Genomic DNA, 13528 nt, shown 5'->3' with positions numbered 1-13528 from the left:
CCGCGGCCTCCTGGGCCCGTCGTCCGCCCGCCCTTCCGCTCGCGCCGCGCCGGCCGCCGCCTCTTCCTTCGCCGGGCCCCGGGCCTCTGCGCAGACAACATGGAGGCCGTGAAGACCTTCAACAGCGAGGTTCGTACCGCAGCCCGGCCTCCCGTCAGGCCTCAGCCGGCCTGGGGCTCGCTTGCCGAGCAAGGGCGAGGGCCGCAGTTTCCCCCCGGGTAGGGCGACGACGGCCGGGCGGCCGTGAGGCGGGGGGGAGGGGAACGGCCCGCGCCCCTCCCCGGGCCAGGCAGGGCCGGGGGAGGGCAGGGGGAAGGGCAGGGGGAGGGCCGGAGGCCGGGCCGGTTCCCGAGGCCGCCGCGCCACGCTCCCGGGTGCGTTCGCCCGAAGCCTGGTCCGCCCACCCGCAGCCCGTGGCCCTGCAGGGTCTGAACTGTTGCGGGACATCACTCTGCAGGTCCTCCCGGGTGATTGAGGAAGCTGACACACGGATGCGAGGCCTTGGAGAGGACCCACGGGGTGGTGATCCGAAGTCACGTTACACGTAGTGTTTATTATTGAGGTTCTGTTGACTAGGTAACTTGCCAGCCAGGGACTTAGCTAATTGGATGGTTGGTAGGGAGGCAACATTATTCTGTGATTTCTCTCTTCCCCCACTCCTCTCCGCTCATTTTTTTCCTATTTCTTCTTGCTTTTCTGATCATGAGTTAGGGAGAAAGACACAAATATTAGGGAGACATTGTGCACCCAGAAGGGAAGAAGCTGAAAGAATCATTTGCCACAGGCTCGTTCATGTGTCTGGTTAAGCATATATAATATATTTTATATATTATATATTATACACACATATAATATAATTATATATGCACACATATATAATATAATATATGTTATATATTATATATGTAGACACACATATTTTAAGGCAGGTGTCCGATTTTCACTTCTGAATTTACTGATCTGATTGGAAGTCAGGCTTCGAAAAAATCAATTTCTTTTTAAGGAATAATATCACTAGGACCTAATTTGAATATTAAATGTAGCAAATACCAGCTCAGTCAGCATCATTGTAGTCTTGTACCCCTTAGAAAAATATTTAAATGAATGCAAACTAATTACCATAGTTTTCAGAACTTTTGATTTGGAAGTACTAATGCTTTACTCACTAATATGACTATTAATGTTTTAAGTACATGATCTATTAAAAGAGAATTTGTGGATGTCCACATGTGTTTTTAAATGCCTTTATGCAATTTTATCTTAATTTTTTTCCTGTTTAAGGCAGCATTTGGGAAATGCTGCAAAGGGGTTAAAAGTTAGATAAATTCATGGCTCTTTAGTTATGCATGTTACTTTAGGTAGTAGTAAACTTCCTGACCATTAGAGCGATGCATTCGGGAAGCTTCTGAATTATGGCTGGTAGTCGGGTCAGATAGTCCCTTATATAAAATTTATTCTCCCACTCAATGATCTATATTTAGAATATGGAATAAAGGGAATTTAGTGATAACTGTAATAACTACTTTTAATATTTTGTGGCTATAGAAAAAGTCATGTGACTTTTTAAATTTGCTACATACAGCACTAATATTTAAATTCTTTAGTACTGAGGCCAAGAGGTGGATCTCTGAGTTCAAGGCCAGCCTGGTCTACAGAGTAAGTTCCAGGACAGCCAGAGCTGTTATACAGAGACCCTTTCTCAAAACAAAACAAAATCCCTCCTTTCTCTATTTCCACGTCTCTGGACCCTGGTAGGTGTAAACAAGACAGTGCTCCGGCCAGAGTAGCGCAGTGTGGAGGAGGAACAGGCTTTCCCGTGTCTGCTGCAGCAGAGTGAGGTCCAGTTCTAGTGTGTAGCCTCCTCAATTCCCATCTTTTCCCTAAGGATTTCAGGCAACTTAAACCTTTACCTTTCTGTCTCACTATGATGGAAACTTTTATTATTAGAATGATCTAGAGTGGAGTTAGGCTGGACTCAGACTGGGAATTGAATGCTTTCCATGCTTAGGTTAGGGCTCCATCCATGAGTTAGAATATCCCAGTCCTGTTTTTTGCCATGAGAGAAGTCCTTTCTTAGATCGCCTAGGCTGGTAGCATTTGAACTCACTCAAGTTCAGATAAGACTTGTATTTATTATGTGATCCTCCTGCCTCAGCTTCTCTAGTAGCAGGATTCTCGGCTTGCACTAGACTTGGCTTTGTATACTTTTGTTTAAGCGCAGGATGCATAGGCTTGTTAATTTAGAAAAGAAGAAATTGATTATAATGTTGTGCGTATGTGGCTCCTGTGTGGTCTGTTATTGCAGGAGAGCCCTGGAGCAGTTCATTCATTTCTGTTCTGTTAAGTCCTGTTTTGTAAAGTACAGAGATGAAAAGAAGTTTGAATTACAGGCTTGGGAGGAAATCATGTTTTCAAGTGCTCACAGTGAATTTGGCTTTTAAGGCATCAAAAATTCAGCTCATGGTAATAATAGCTATCATTAGTATTGTTGAGACAGGGTCTGTCTGTTGATTCGGTTTCCTGAGTGCTGGGATTACAGGTGCGTGGCACCACACTCTAGGCTAGTTTAAAGAATTATCATGACTGTTACCGAGGCATTTTTAAACCTTCAAATACTTAAAATATGTAAGTTGGGTCTCCTGTCACACACTAGTAATTTCAGCACCTAGGAGGTTGAGTCAGGAGGATTACTCTGAATTTGAGACTGGTCTGGGCTACATACTTTGTTCTAGGCCAGACTGAGCCATATTATACAGCCCTGTCTGAAATAAAAACAAAACAAACATGCTTAAAATATGAAAGGCTTGCTGATTCTTAGGCTTTATAAGACTGAACTACCCCCGTCTTATTTCCTGTTTAGCAGAGAACATTATCTTGGAAATAAAATGCTAGAGATTTGAAGCTAAGAATACAGCCTTTTTTAAAATTAATCTGCAAAATGTGAAAAAATTTTAGTCTGAGTCATCATCCCCTATTAACTTCCTCCTCTCATAATTTCTCAGTCCTTCACCACTATATTAAAGATACTGTTCCTCTTCATTATCATGAGTTGAATGAGAGCTAATCCTATGGCCATTATTGTCAATTCTGATACAGTGAAAGAGAGTCTTCCTTATTTTGGAAGACTCCCCGAGAATCCAAGCTTGAGTAGAGCAGCTAAACGAGCATGGATTCGTCTTCACCAGGTACTGGACTTGATGCCATTCCAGGTGTTCACTTCTTACCGTGACCTGGAGTCACTGGAGTCACCTAGTGAGAAGGACAGCTTAATTGTGGACCGAATTGGGGCTGCCTTGAGTGCATAGAGGCCTCTTCCTCTCATTCATATTTCTCTCTCTCTCTCTCTCTCTCTCTCTCTCTCTCTCTCTCGTCTTGTATTTGAAAAGCATAAGGAAACAGAATGGCTTTACATGATTTCTTCTTTAGAAAATTTCAGAGCAATTGGAGAAGAAATTTTAAAACATACTCATAAGGTAATCCATGGAAAAGTGTAAGAGTGGATCAGCCTGGACAAAACCAGAGGAGGTGCATTTTTACTTTGGTATTGGAGTCTTTTAAGAACTTAGTGTTTACACTATTACAGGTGTGTGGCACCACACTCTTGGCTAGCTTAAAGAATTGTCATGACTGTTACCGAGACAGTTTTAAACCTTCAAATGTTTAAAATAACGAAAGTTGGGTATCCTGACACACACTAGTAATTTCAATACCTAGGAGGTTGAGTCAGGAGGTTTACTCTGAATTTGAGACTGGTCTGGGCTGCATACTTTGTTCTAGGCTGGATTGAGCCATATTTTTAAACATCAAAAAAAATTAACATTAAGTCTTTAGCATAATAGAATCTGCTTCAGTGATGCATTTGTGTAGGTTGCTTTTCTAGCTGGTTATGTTGATGATGCCCCATGATATGTTTCATTTTTCTCGCTCTGAGTAGGCTGAGGAGAAGGTAGGATGGGGCCTATGGATTTAAGACATGTTTTGTAGGGGAAGTTTGGTTAATTTTATCAACCTGTAATTTTTCTTTCTACCTTGTTGAAAATTATTTAAAGATGAGTACTTAGTGTTTTAAACTAAGGACAACCTCACTAACACAACCCTCTTCCCACCCCAGTGTTTCAGATCAGTTGCTTCTCAACTTTGCACTCTGGGGTTTTGGGGCTGCGTTTGTATTTGCTGTGAGGAACACAGCAAATAAGTGAAGTGTAGGTCATTTAGCAGCTTCCCCAACTTTTACAGGCTGGATGCTGTGTAGCACCTTCTCAGTTGGTGGCATCCAACTCTATCTTTAGGCATTATCAATTATCCCTTAAGGGAGGAGTAACATAATCTTGGCTGAGAATCATGGATTTAGGTTTCATTAAATTGTCTTAAAGCAGTTTGTACTTTGCCTCCTAAGGATGACTCTACTGTTAAATACTTAGTCTTTACCCAGATTACAAGCTCAGTGAGAACAGTGATGGTGTTGCTTCAGGTCCTCGGCATACAGCATGACCTTTAGATACAGTGTAGAACCCACTTGAGCACGTCTCAAGTAAATGAGGGAATGATGACTTAGTAGGCAACTGATATTCTGGACATGTGGTTTTAAAATGCTTAAGTAATTTTATTTTTTAACTTGGATTTTAAAAGACTCTTAGTAGGAAGAGTCTTTGACTAATTGAATACAGTTTTTTTTTTTAATTTTGTTTTTTTTCGAGACAGGGTTTCTCTGTGGCTTTGGAGCCTGTCCTGGAACTAGCTCTGTAGACCAGGCTGGTCTCAAACTCACAGAGATCCGCCTGCCTCTGCCTCCCGAGTGCTGGGATTAAAGGCGTGCACCACCATCGCCCAGCTTATAGTTATGTTTTTTGAGGACCCAGTATACCTCTTAAGCATTTCTTTAAAGGTAAATTTTAGGACATTGTAGAAATAAAGATTAGGGGCTGGGTGGTGGTGGCGCACGCCTTTAATCACAGCACTCGGGAGGCAGAGGCAGGTGGATCTCTGTGAGTTCGAGGCCAGCCTGGTCTACAAGAGCTAGTTTCAGGACAGGCTCCAAAGCTACAGAGAAACCCTGTCTTGAAAAACCAAAAAAAAAGAAAAAAAAGAAATATAGATTAGGTGAAAAATTTTAAGTCAGAACTTGTAATCTATTTTTAATTTTCACTCAAGTGTGGAGAGTGGGAGGAGGGAGGAGGACTTCTCCAATGAGGTCTCCAGTTAGGACATACCAGAATTTTATGTTGGATAGTAATTGTGTTCAAGCCTGTTTGGATTTACTCTTTTAAATGGTTATACAGTAATAGTTTTTTCTTATCCATAATAATAAAAATTTATACTATAATAATAATTCAGATTGAATAGATTTTGATATTGCATTTTGATTGTATATAATCTCAACTATTCAAGATTACAAAAGAAATTGTCACTGTAGAAATCAATTTCATATAGTACTAAACCGAGGTATTCTAGATTAGTATTAAGTTAGTAAGAGTAATTTGTTGATATTTAAGGGACTCATGTATCTCCACTCTTCTGAACAGTTGTATTTTAATCATCATTTGCAGTAGGTAGTTTAGAATTAGTAGTGATTTTTATTGCTTCCACATACGATTTCAGATGTCTCTTTCTAGGGCCAGATTTGCTGTTAATGGACAGTTTCTGACTCAGTGGTATTACAAAAATGTGATCAACCATGACCGTGAACACTGGCTGAGCTCAAACTCTTGAGTGAGCTCGTTTTGTCTGTTTTTGTTTTCTCAACATCTTTCTCTACTCCTTTCTCTCAGGGTTGTGCCTCTACTCCTGCTTGTACAGACTGCTTTTCCAGCAGCATGGACACAAGAAGCATAGTAAGATGATTCTAACCCACATAAGGCAGGCTCTCTGGGAAATGTTAGGTTTAATTTGGTAGTGAAATTCTGTATTGCTTGTATGGGTAGTACTTGGGAAGAAGGTGGAGTTTGCTGCTTAAAATATATTAGTAATCTTAAAAAGATCATATAGGGAATAAAACTTAATTGCTTTATAAGAAATGTTGGAATTTCTTTAAAAATGGGGAAGGAAAAGTTACTGGGCTTAATAGTGAGCATATATCATAAATTTGCATTACATTTATTTGCATTTTATATTACATAATTTCACTACATTTTTGATAACATTTTAATATGAGTTACTTACAGACCTCATAATTTACGGTTTGGAAATAAATTAACGACTTATGATATAGGAGTGGAGAAACAAAAACTAAATCAGATTTTAGATTTTTTACTAGAGGGGTTAGTTATGGTACAGATGTCTCGAAAGTCAGGGCTGGTGAACAGTGTTCTGTAGCTTGTGAGTGCTCCCACGGTCTGTCTCAAACTTGGTTGTGAACATGGTGTTTGTTCTTTGTGATTCAGATTGTATGTACCTATTTCATTTTTATAAGAGCTGATAAAGCCAAATTAAGACATAGGAATGAGTTTGTAACTTCCCACTGTGGGTCAAGAAATACCTCAGACTTTGACATTATTACCTTATTTATTAAGAGGGAAGAATAGATCACATAGGAATGAGTTTGTAACTTCCCACTGTGGGTCAAGAAATACCTCAGACTTTGACATTATTACCTTATTTATTAAGAGGGAAGAATAGATCGCTATTTTCCCTGCAGACATTTATGGCTGTTAAGCAAATGTGTATCAAACACGTTTTTAAAATCTGCAACTTAGTTATTCGTCACTTTGTTTTTCGAGACAGGGTTTCTCTGTGCAGCCATGGCTGTTCTTGAACTCACCCTGTAGATCAGGTTGGCCTCCACCTGTCCCGTCTCCTGGGTACTGGGATTAAAGGCCTGCACCAGAACTTCCTGGCTAGTTTGTCACTTCTCTAGGTTGATAGGAAAGGCTTAGGATTTCATTCTTTGACCCTGTTGTTAATTTAATTCTTAGTGGATGCTTACTGTATGCCAGGAGATTTCCTTAGATACAGCGATAAATGAGGCAAGGAAAGAACATCTACCTTACGCCTGGCTAGGCCCTCTAAGTGTCTGCATTCCTTCCTGCCCTGTTGGAGCTGCTGGGATCCTGCTGTCCAGGCCCAGTTTTGCCGAATAGTCCAAGTGTTTGCCTCACAGAGCCAGATGACCCTGCGTGTGTCGTGCTCACAGTAGACCCAGCCTGTTTTCCCAACAGTCAGAAATAAGACAGTGCTGTTGAATTGTATTTGAAAATTTCTGACATTAAAAAACACCCTTTATTTGTTCTTTTAGAATCAGAACTACTTCTTGTAAGACTCATCTTTAAGAGTCCTTTCTTCTGTCATTGAGATAGTTACTCTGTGTGTAACTTCCGTTGAGCGGTGACAAAAGCTTAAGTTTTGGAAAAGTAATAGATTTTTATTTAAAATCTTTTGCTTGATCTAAGTATAGAAGAAATTGGTACCTTTGTTTTAACACTTTCTGAATTTGGTGTGTTCCTCAGACCTCCCTTCCAGCTAAAGTAAAAACAGTTGAGGTTATACAACCTGGGCAGTAATGCAGAGATTCCTACATAGTGGTACCATAAAGACTGCCACAAACAGGTTCAATGGCTTTCTTTAATTCAGTAAATTTTTTGATGCATAAAGTTGATACGGTATTTGAATTAATCAAAGCAGTTCAAATATTCAGGTAAAAATCCTCTTCCATGAGTTGTTATTTGGTTCTGCAGACTAAACCTAGCATTTGTTGCACCAAATACGGTACACCAAATTTTCTAGGGAATAACGAGAAAAAGCATGAGTCATGAGTTCAGGACAGTTTTTTTTCCTGATTCTTTTTAATTTTTTGAAACTAGAGTTTCTCTGTGTAGCCTTGACTGTCCTGGCCTCAAACTCAGAACCACCTGCCTTTTGCTCCCAGAGTACTGGGATTAAAGGTGTGTGTCACCACTGCCCAGCCTTTCCTGAATATTTCTGATTTGTGGTTGCTTGAACACACTGATGCAGAAGCACTCTTCTTCCCGTTACACAATGCGGTGCTTCAGCCATTGTTTGGGAGAGCTATGTAAAAGCTTGGTGGGTGCTCTTCCCTTTGCAGATGGGGAACTAAGGTTGGCCATTGTGATTTTACCAAAGAAATGCACTTTGTAGCTGTTAGACAGGAAAGAAACGTGTGAGTTAGCACTCCTCTGATTTTCTTACCCTTTGGGGGTTGCTTTTTTTTTTAATTTGTAATGATGGAAACAGAAATACACAAATGCAAAGCTGTTTCCTGCCTAGTCTTCTGTTTCAGAACTGGGTCTCTAAAGGTCTTTGTTGACAACAGTTTTGTCCAAGGGGATTCACATAGAGGATCTTGTAGACTTGAGGTGATTGTAAATCTTTGATCTATTGGCTGTCACTTTTTGAGGATAATGGTCAATTGCAGCCACCAGGGCATGGATATAAGGGTGGTCTGAAGTGCTGTCACCGGTGTTCTTCATGATGATGGCTTTTTGTCCAGAGTAGTGTCCAGTCAGGACCAACACTGCTCTCCCAGGTTTCATGAACTTGCCCATTTCTGCAGAAAATAAAAGCAAGGAGTGACTCAGAAATTTGTAAACCGAAAGCCTAGGAGTGGCTAATAATACAAGGAACCCGGGTCATAGGCCCTAGCTGCCAATAAGGCCACATCGCCTATGGGTTCTGCTTGAACAGGAGGTATCCAGTCACCCGACCTGGAGATGCTATTGTGGGGGAAATGCAAGACCCCACCAGTCCTCTTCCTTGCTTTTTGTAAAGGAGGCCCATTAGTTAATGTTTTAGTAACTTAATAGACATCATGTTCAAATATAACTTTCATTTTTAAAAATTTACTTGAAACATACTTGTAGAAAAGTTGCAAGAAACTTTTAGGTGCATACTTTGGATTCTTTTAAAGAAAGGATTTATTTTATATGACAGAGTGTATGTATGTATGTGCTTGTATGTATATATGTGCATCGAGTGGGTGCCTGACAGAAGTCTGAAGAGTGTCGAATCCCCAGGGACTGGAGTTAGAGCTGGCTGTGAGACATTGTGTGGGTGCTGAAGATTGAACCTGAGTCCTCTGCAAGAGAACTGAGCCATCTCTCTAGCCCCAGATTCTTTGTGTTAGATACTTTAGCTTTCTTTCTTTTTATGACACATGAACACAAGCTCTTTTTCTTGAATATTTTGAAGTAAATACCAATTCAGAGTGCCAGCTCCCTCTGAATAGCTGTCTCTTTTCTTTTAAAAAGGTACTTGTTTAGTCGAAATACAGTGTTATCCATTGGGAGGTTAACAGTGATTATAATTACTGTTGAAGATCTTTGCCTAATTTCACTATATATTGTACCCATGGTTTTCCTTAGAGAATAATTTCTATACCACACTTTAATGTTTTATCTCTTTTAATTTGGAAGTTACTCTATTTTTTTTTAGAGCTTGAGGTGCTGGTATTGATGACAGCAGGACAATTTAGAATTCTCTTCATATTGACTCATCCGCTGTGTAACTTTATGTGTTTTAGGTAGGAGTCCTTCAGAAATAACATTGTGGGCATCCTGACTTCTGAGACTTCTAATTTGTGTCATTAGCAGGAGTGGTAGCTCTTGGCTACAGCTTTCTTTGCTTTCTCTACGTTTGTACCATGTCTCTCGTAGGTGAGATATTTTGATGCAAATATAAAAAAACATCACCCAAATTTGCCCACTGGTTTTTAGCATAAATTCATCTCTTGCTTGATACAGTCACCAAATGTTATTTTCTAAGTTCTTTGTGTCTGTATTTCTTTGTATCTGTGACAGCTTTCCCTTCTCTTAATTTCTATGTAAATATAATTTTGTATTTTGTTGTAAACTCATGGATTCTTTTTTTATTCATTGGCTTTTAAAGATCTTCTATGGTTGTTGGGCGGTGGTGGTGCACGCCTTTGATCCCAACACTCAGGAGGCAGAGACAGGCGGATCTCTGTGAGTTCAAAAGTCAGCCTGGTTATAAGAGCTAGTTCCAGGACAGGCTCCAAAGCTACAGAAAAACCCTGTCTCGAAAGATCCTGCATGGTCAGTTTTGACTAATCAGAGATTATTCAAGCCAACTCTTGGGCACTTTGACATATGCTAATGAGTTTTTGGAATAGCCCCTTATTTTGTGAAACAATAAGTTATTCCTGCCCAAACCTTGATTAGCCATTTCTTCAAAAATTTCAGGCTTCATTTGGTGTCAGGCTCATGGTATGATTAAAACTTAGGTAGTAGCTGGGCATGGTGGTGCACATCCTTAATCTCAGCACATGGGAGTAGAGGCAGGTGAGTCTCTGAGTTGAAGGCCAGCTTGGTCTACATAGAGAGTTGTACGACAGTCAGGGCTATACAGACAAACCCTGTCCCCCAAAAGAAACCATTTAGTTGTATATTGAAAGGTCTATGAAAAAAATTAAAGATTTAAATTGTGGTAGTGACAATTTATTAGGACATTGGTATTAAGCCTGCTTGAATCCTTTAGCATTTTATGTAACATTTGTTACACAGTTCTTTATTATAATCATGAAACTAAATTAAACTACTCTAATATTAGAAATAGCTCGTTTGTTTGAGAAATTGTAGTTAATACAGCTATGGGAACTTGCTGCCAAGAAGCTTTTTAATATCCTGATGACTTCCCGTCTCCTATGGTCACTTTGCTGTTATTACCACTTCTCAAACTAAGAGGACGTCTTGGTCTTACTGTTCCACTGTGATGGCCTCAGACAAATGTGGGCTGTTTAAATCATGGGGAAATTTAACTGAAGGTTTTCATGTATCTACCTGTGTACTTATGTATTTTGTTTCATCTCAAGATTTCTGCCCTTGGTTTTCTGACATGGTAACTGAATACCATTGTAGTTGTGTTGTGCATCAGGAGCTGTAAGCAGAACTGAAGTCTGGTTTTGTTTTTGACTCCCTTGTTCAGTTCTTGGCATAAACTTGACTTTTGAAAGATGTCGTTTGGTAGACTTGAGGATGAGCACTCGTACTTTATATATTATTTAGGATACATACCTATGAGCAGTCAAATTAGAGTAAATTAATAATTTTTTTTAAGTCACGCTTATCTGTCTCTGTAGCTCAGACTGGAACTCATAGCTATCCTTCTGCCTCAGCCTCCCTAGCTGGAATTACAGATTTGTAAGCTACCATGCCCAACTACATTTATATATTTATATAATTCAATGTTCTAGGGTTTTGGGGATTTTTTTTTTAAGATGGTGTTCTTGGGTGGCCTTGAACTTGATATGTAGACCAGATTGGCTTCAAACTCAGAGATCCACTTGTCTCTGCTTCCTGAGTGCTGGGATTAAGAGTGTGTGCTAGCACACCTGGCCAGGATGACTTTTTAAATTTTTTATTTTTTAATATGGTTGCTGTCAAGGGAATATGGGACAGTATCCATTGTGCAAGGAGACGTGTGGTAGTCCATCATTCCCATGGTGGGATTAGAGAAGAGCCCTAGAGGGGTTTTTAGAGAAAGGGACTTGTAGCACGGATTCTAAATAGTTTTTATAAAACCTGGTGGGGCTGGAGAGATGGCTCAGAGGTTAAGAGCAGTGGCTGCTCTTCCATAGGTCCTGAGTTCAATTCCCAGCAACAACGTGGTGGCTCATAACCATCTGTAATGAGATATGGTGCCCTCTTCTGGCATGGAGGTGTACAGGCAGGAGGAGCATTGTACATATAATAAATATATCTTAAAAAAAAAAAAAGAAAAAAGAAAAACCGGAGTCAGATATGGGGGTTAAGATCAGAGAAGCAGAGCGGCCAGCCACTAGAGAGTACTTACCTCTACCAATGCTCATACTGAGGGGGTGATCCTGTCTCTTTGAATTGTCAGACTGATTGCTGCCTTCATGAAACTTCAGACTGCATCTGAGCTCCTGTCTCCTCCTATCTTATAGTCTTCTCTGTGCTCAGTCATCTCATTCCTGTAGGATTAAAGGTGTATAGCTCCCAAGTACTGGGATTAAAGGTGTGCCATCACCACAACCTGACTTTGTTTCTCTCTTAGATTGGGTCAGACTTGTATAGCCCAGGGTGGCCTTGAACTCACATGGGTCAGACTTGTATAGCCCAGGGTGGCCTTGAACTCACATGGGTCAGACTTGTATAGCCCAGGGTGACCTTGAACTCACAGAGATCCACCTACCTCTGCCTCCTTGGATTAAAGGTGTGTGCCACCACTGCCTGGCCTCTGTGGCTAAATAGTCGCTTAGCTCTGCACTCTGATCTTCAGGCAAGCTTTATTTGTTAGATTACAAACAAGATAACACTACAGGGACTATCATTGTTACGGATTTTGAGCCCTAAAGCCTTATTAATGATTGTGTAAAATTCATGTTTAGGTGAATTTTGTCAAGTCATTTGATAAGTAGATTAACAAACACTTTAAGTTTATGAAAAATCTGCTTGGTTATTAGGTTGACACCATGGTATAGTATGTTCCCTAAATCCATTATCTTCACTAGGGAGTCATTGTTTCCATAGTCTTCCATCTTCACTGAGGACTCGGTTGTGTAGATTTACATGGCTCCTAGCTGATAGATTTGTTTTCTGTCTTTCTGTCTTTTTTGTTTGTTTGTTTGTTTTTTGGTGGCATTTACTTAGTTATTTTTTGAATTTTAGGTGTATGGTGCTTTGCCTGCATAGATGTCTGTGTATCATTTGTGTGTAGGGGACCTGCAATGTTAGAATTGTGAGCTGCCATTTGAGTCCAGGGAATTAAACCTGGGTCCTTTGGAAGAACTGCTAGTGCTTTTGCCAGGCCCATTGGCTCTTTTTTCTTTTTCTTTTCTTTTTTTTAAAATTTTTATTTATTTATTTTGGACAAGGGCTTGCTATGTATCCCTGCTACCTCGAACTCTCTCTACTTCAACTCCCCATACCGGGATTACAGGCATGGGCCACCATACAGTATGGACATTCCATATAGGCATGGGTAGTTTTGTTCTTGGAAACTCCATCCCTTCTGTGAGCCAAAAGTACTGTTTGAGACACGAGTCTGTAATGTATTTGAGGTGGTACTATGACAATTTTAATTTAGTTATCACTCGTTACAAATCAAGAAAATGCAAATACTATATCAATCTTGGCAGGCCATTCTGAAGGAGAAAGTGCTTGAGCGGTCCTGACAGAACTGAGCATTGGCAGAGTGCCTCAGATCTGAAGTGTTCTTTTCTCTTTGCGTGCAGCTCCTTTCCCTTAGCTCTGTCTTGGTTCTTTACACTTCTGAAAGCTTGATCTGAAGACCTGTTAACAGGCACATATTTTACTTTTCTCCTAGATCTCAGCATCTATTTCTTTTTTTTCAAACCAATGTACTAATTATTATTTCTTTATCTGCCTTCTGTTACCTCTACAGGTATTCTTTTTTATTTTTTTTTTATTTTTTTATTTTTTTTTTTGGTTTTTTCGAGACAGGGTGTCTCTGTGGTTTTTTTTTTCTCTGTGGTTTTTTTTGAGCCTGTCCCTGGAACTAGCTCTGTAGACCAGGCTGGTCTCGAACTCACAGAGATCCGCCTGCCTCTGCCTCCCGAGTGCTGGGATTAAAGGCG

The 13528-nt window shown here is 40.3% G+C and overlaps 1 protein-coding gene across 5 annotated transcripts in view; it reads left to right on the top strand.

Annotated features, from left to right (window-relative positions):
• Window positions 1–24: 24 nt before the first annotated feature.
• Window positions 25–13528, top strand: part of Scaf8 (SR-related CTD associated factor 8) — a 200585-nt gene continuing 187081 nt past the window's right edge. For 4 of the 5 annotated variants that reach the window (XR_003378364.1, XM_026787344.1, XM_026787346.1 and 1 more), the window contains exons 1-2: window positions 25–129; window positions 5769–5831. Coding sequence is in view for 4 of the 5 variants with exons in the window: in XM_026787344.1 (XP_026643145.1) it covers window positions 100–129; window positions 5769–5831 (93 nt within the window). In the remaining variant the exon portion in view is untranslated. The remainder of the gene's footprint in view (window positions 130–5768; window positions 5832–13528) is intronic. The other variant, XM_026787345.1, reaches the window with a different exon arrangement.

The sequence above is a fragment of the Microtus ochrogaster genome, linkage group LG9 (genome assembly GCF_000317375.1).
Source record: "Microtus ochrogaster isolate Prairie Vole_2 linkage group LG9, MicOch1.0, whole genome shotgun sequence".
Taxonomy (NCBI): domain Eukaryota; kingdom Metazoa; phylum Chordata; class Mammalia; order Rodentia; family Cricetidae; genus Microtus; species Microtus ochrogaster.
Note: the sequence above shows the minus strand (reverse complement) of the source record. Positions and strands in the feature narration are given on the sequence as shown.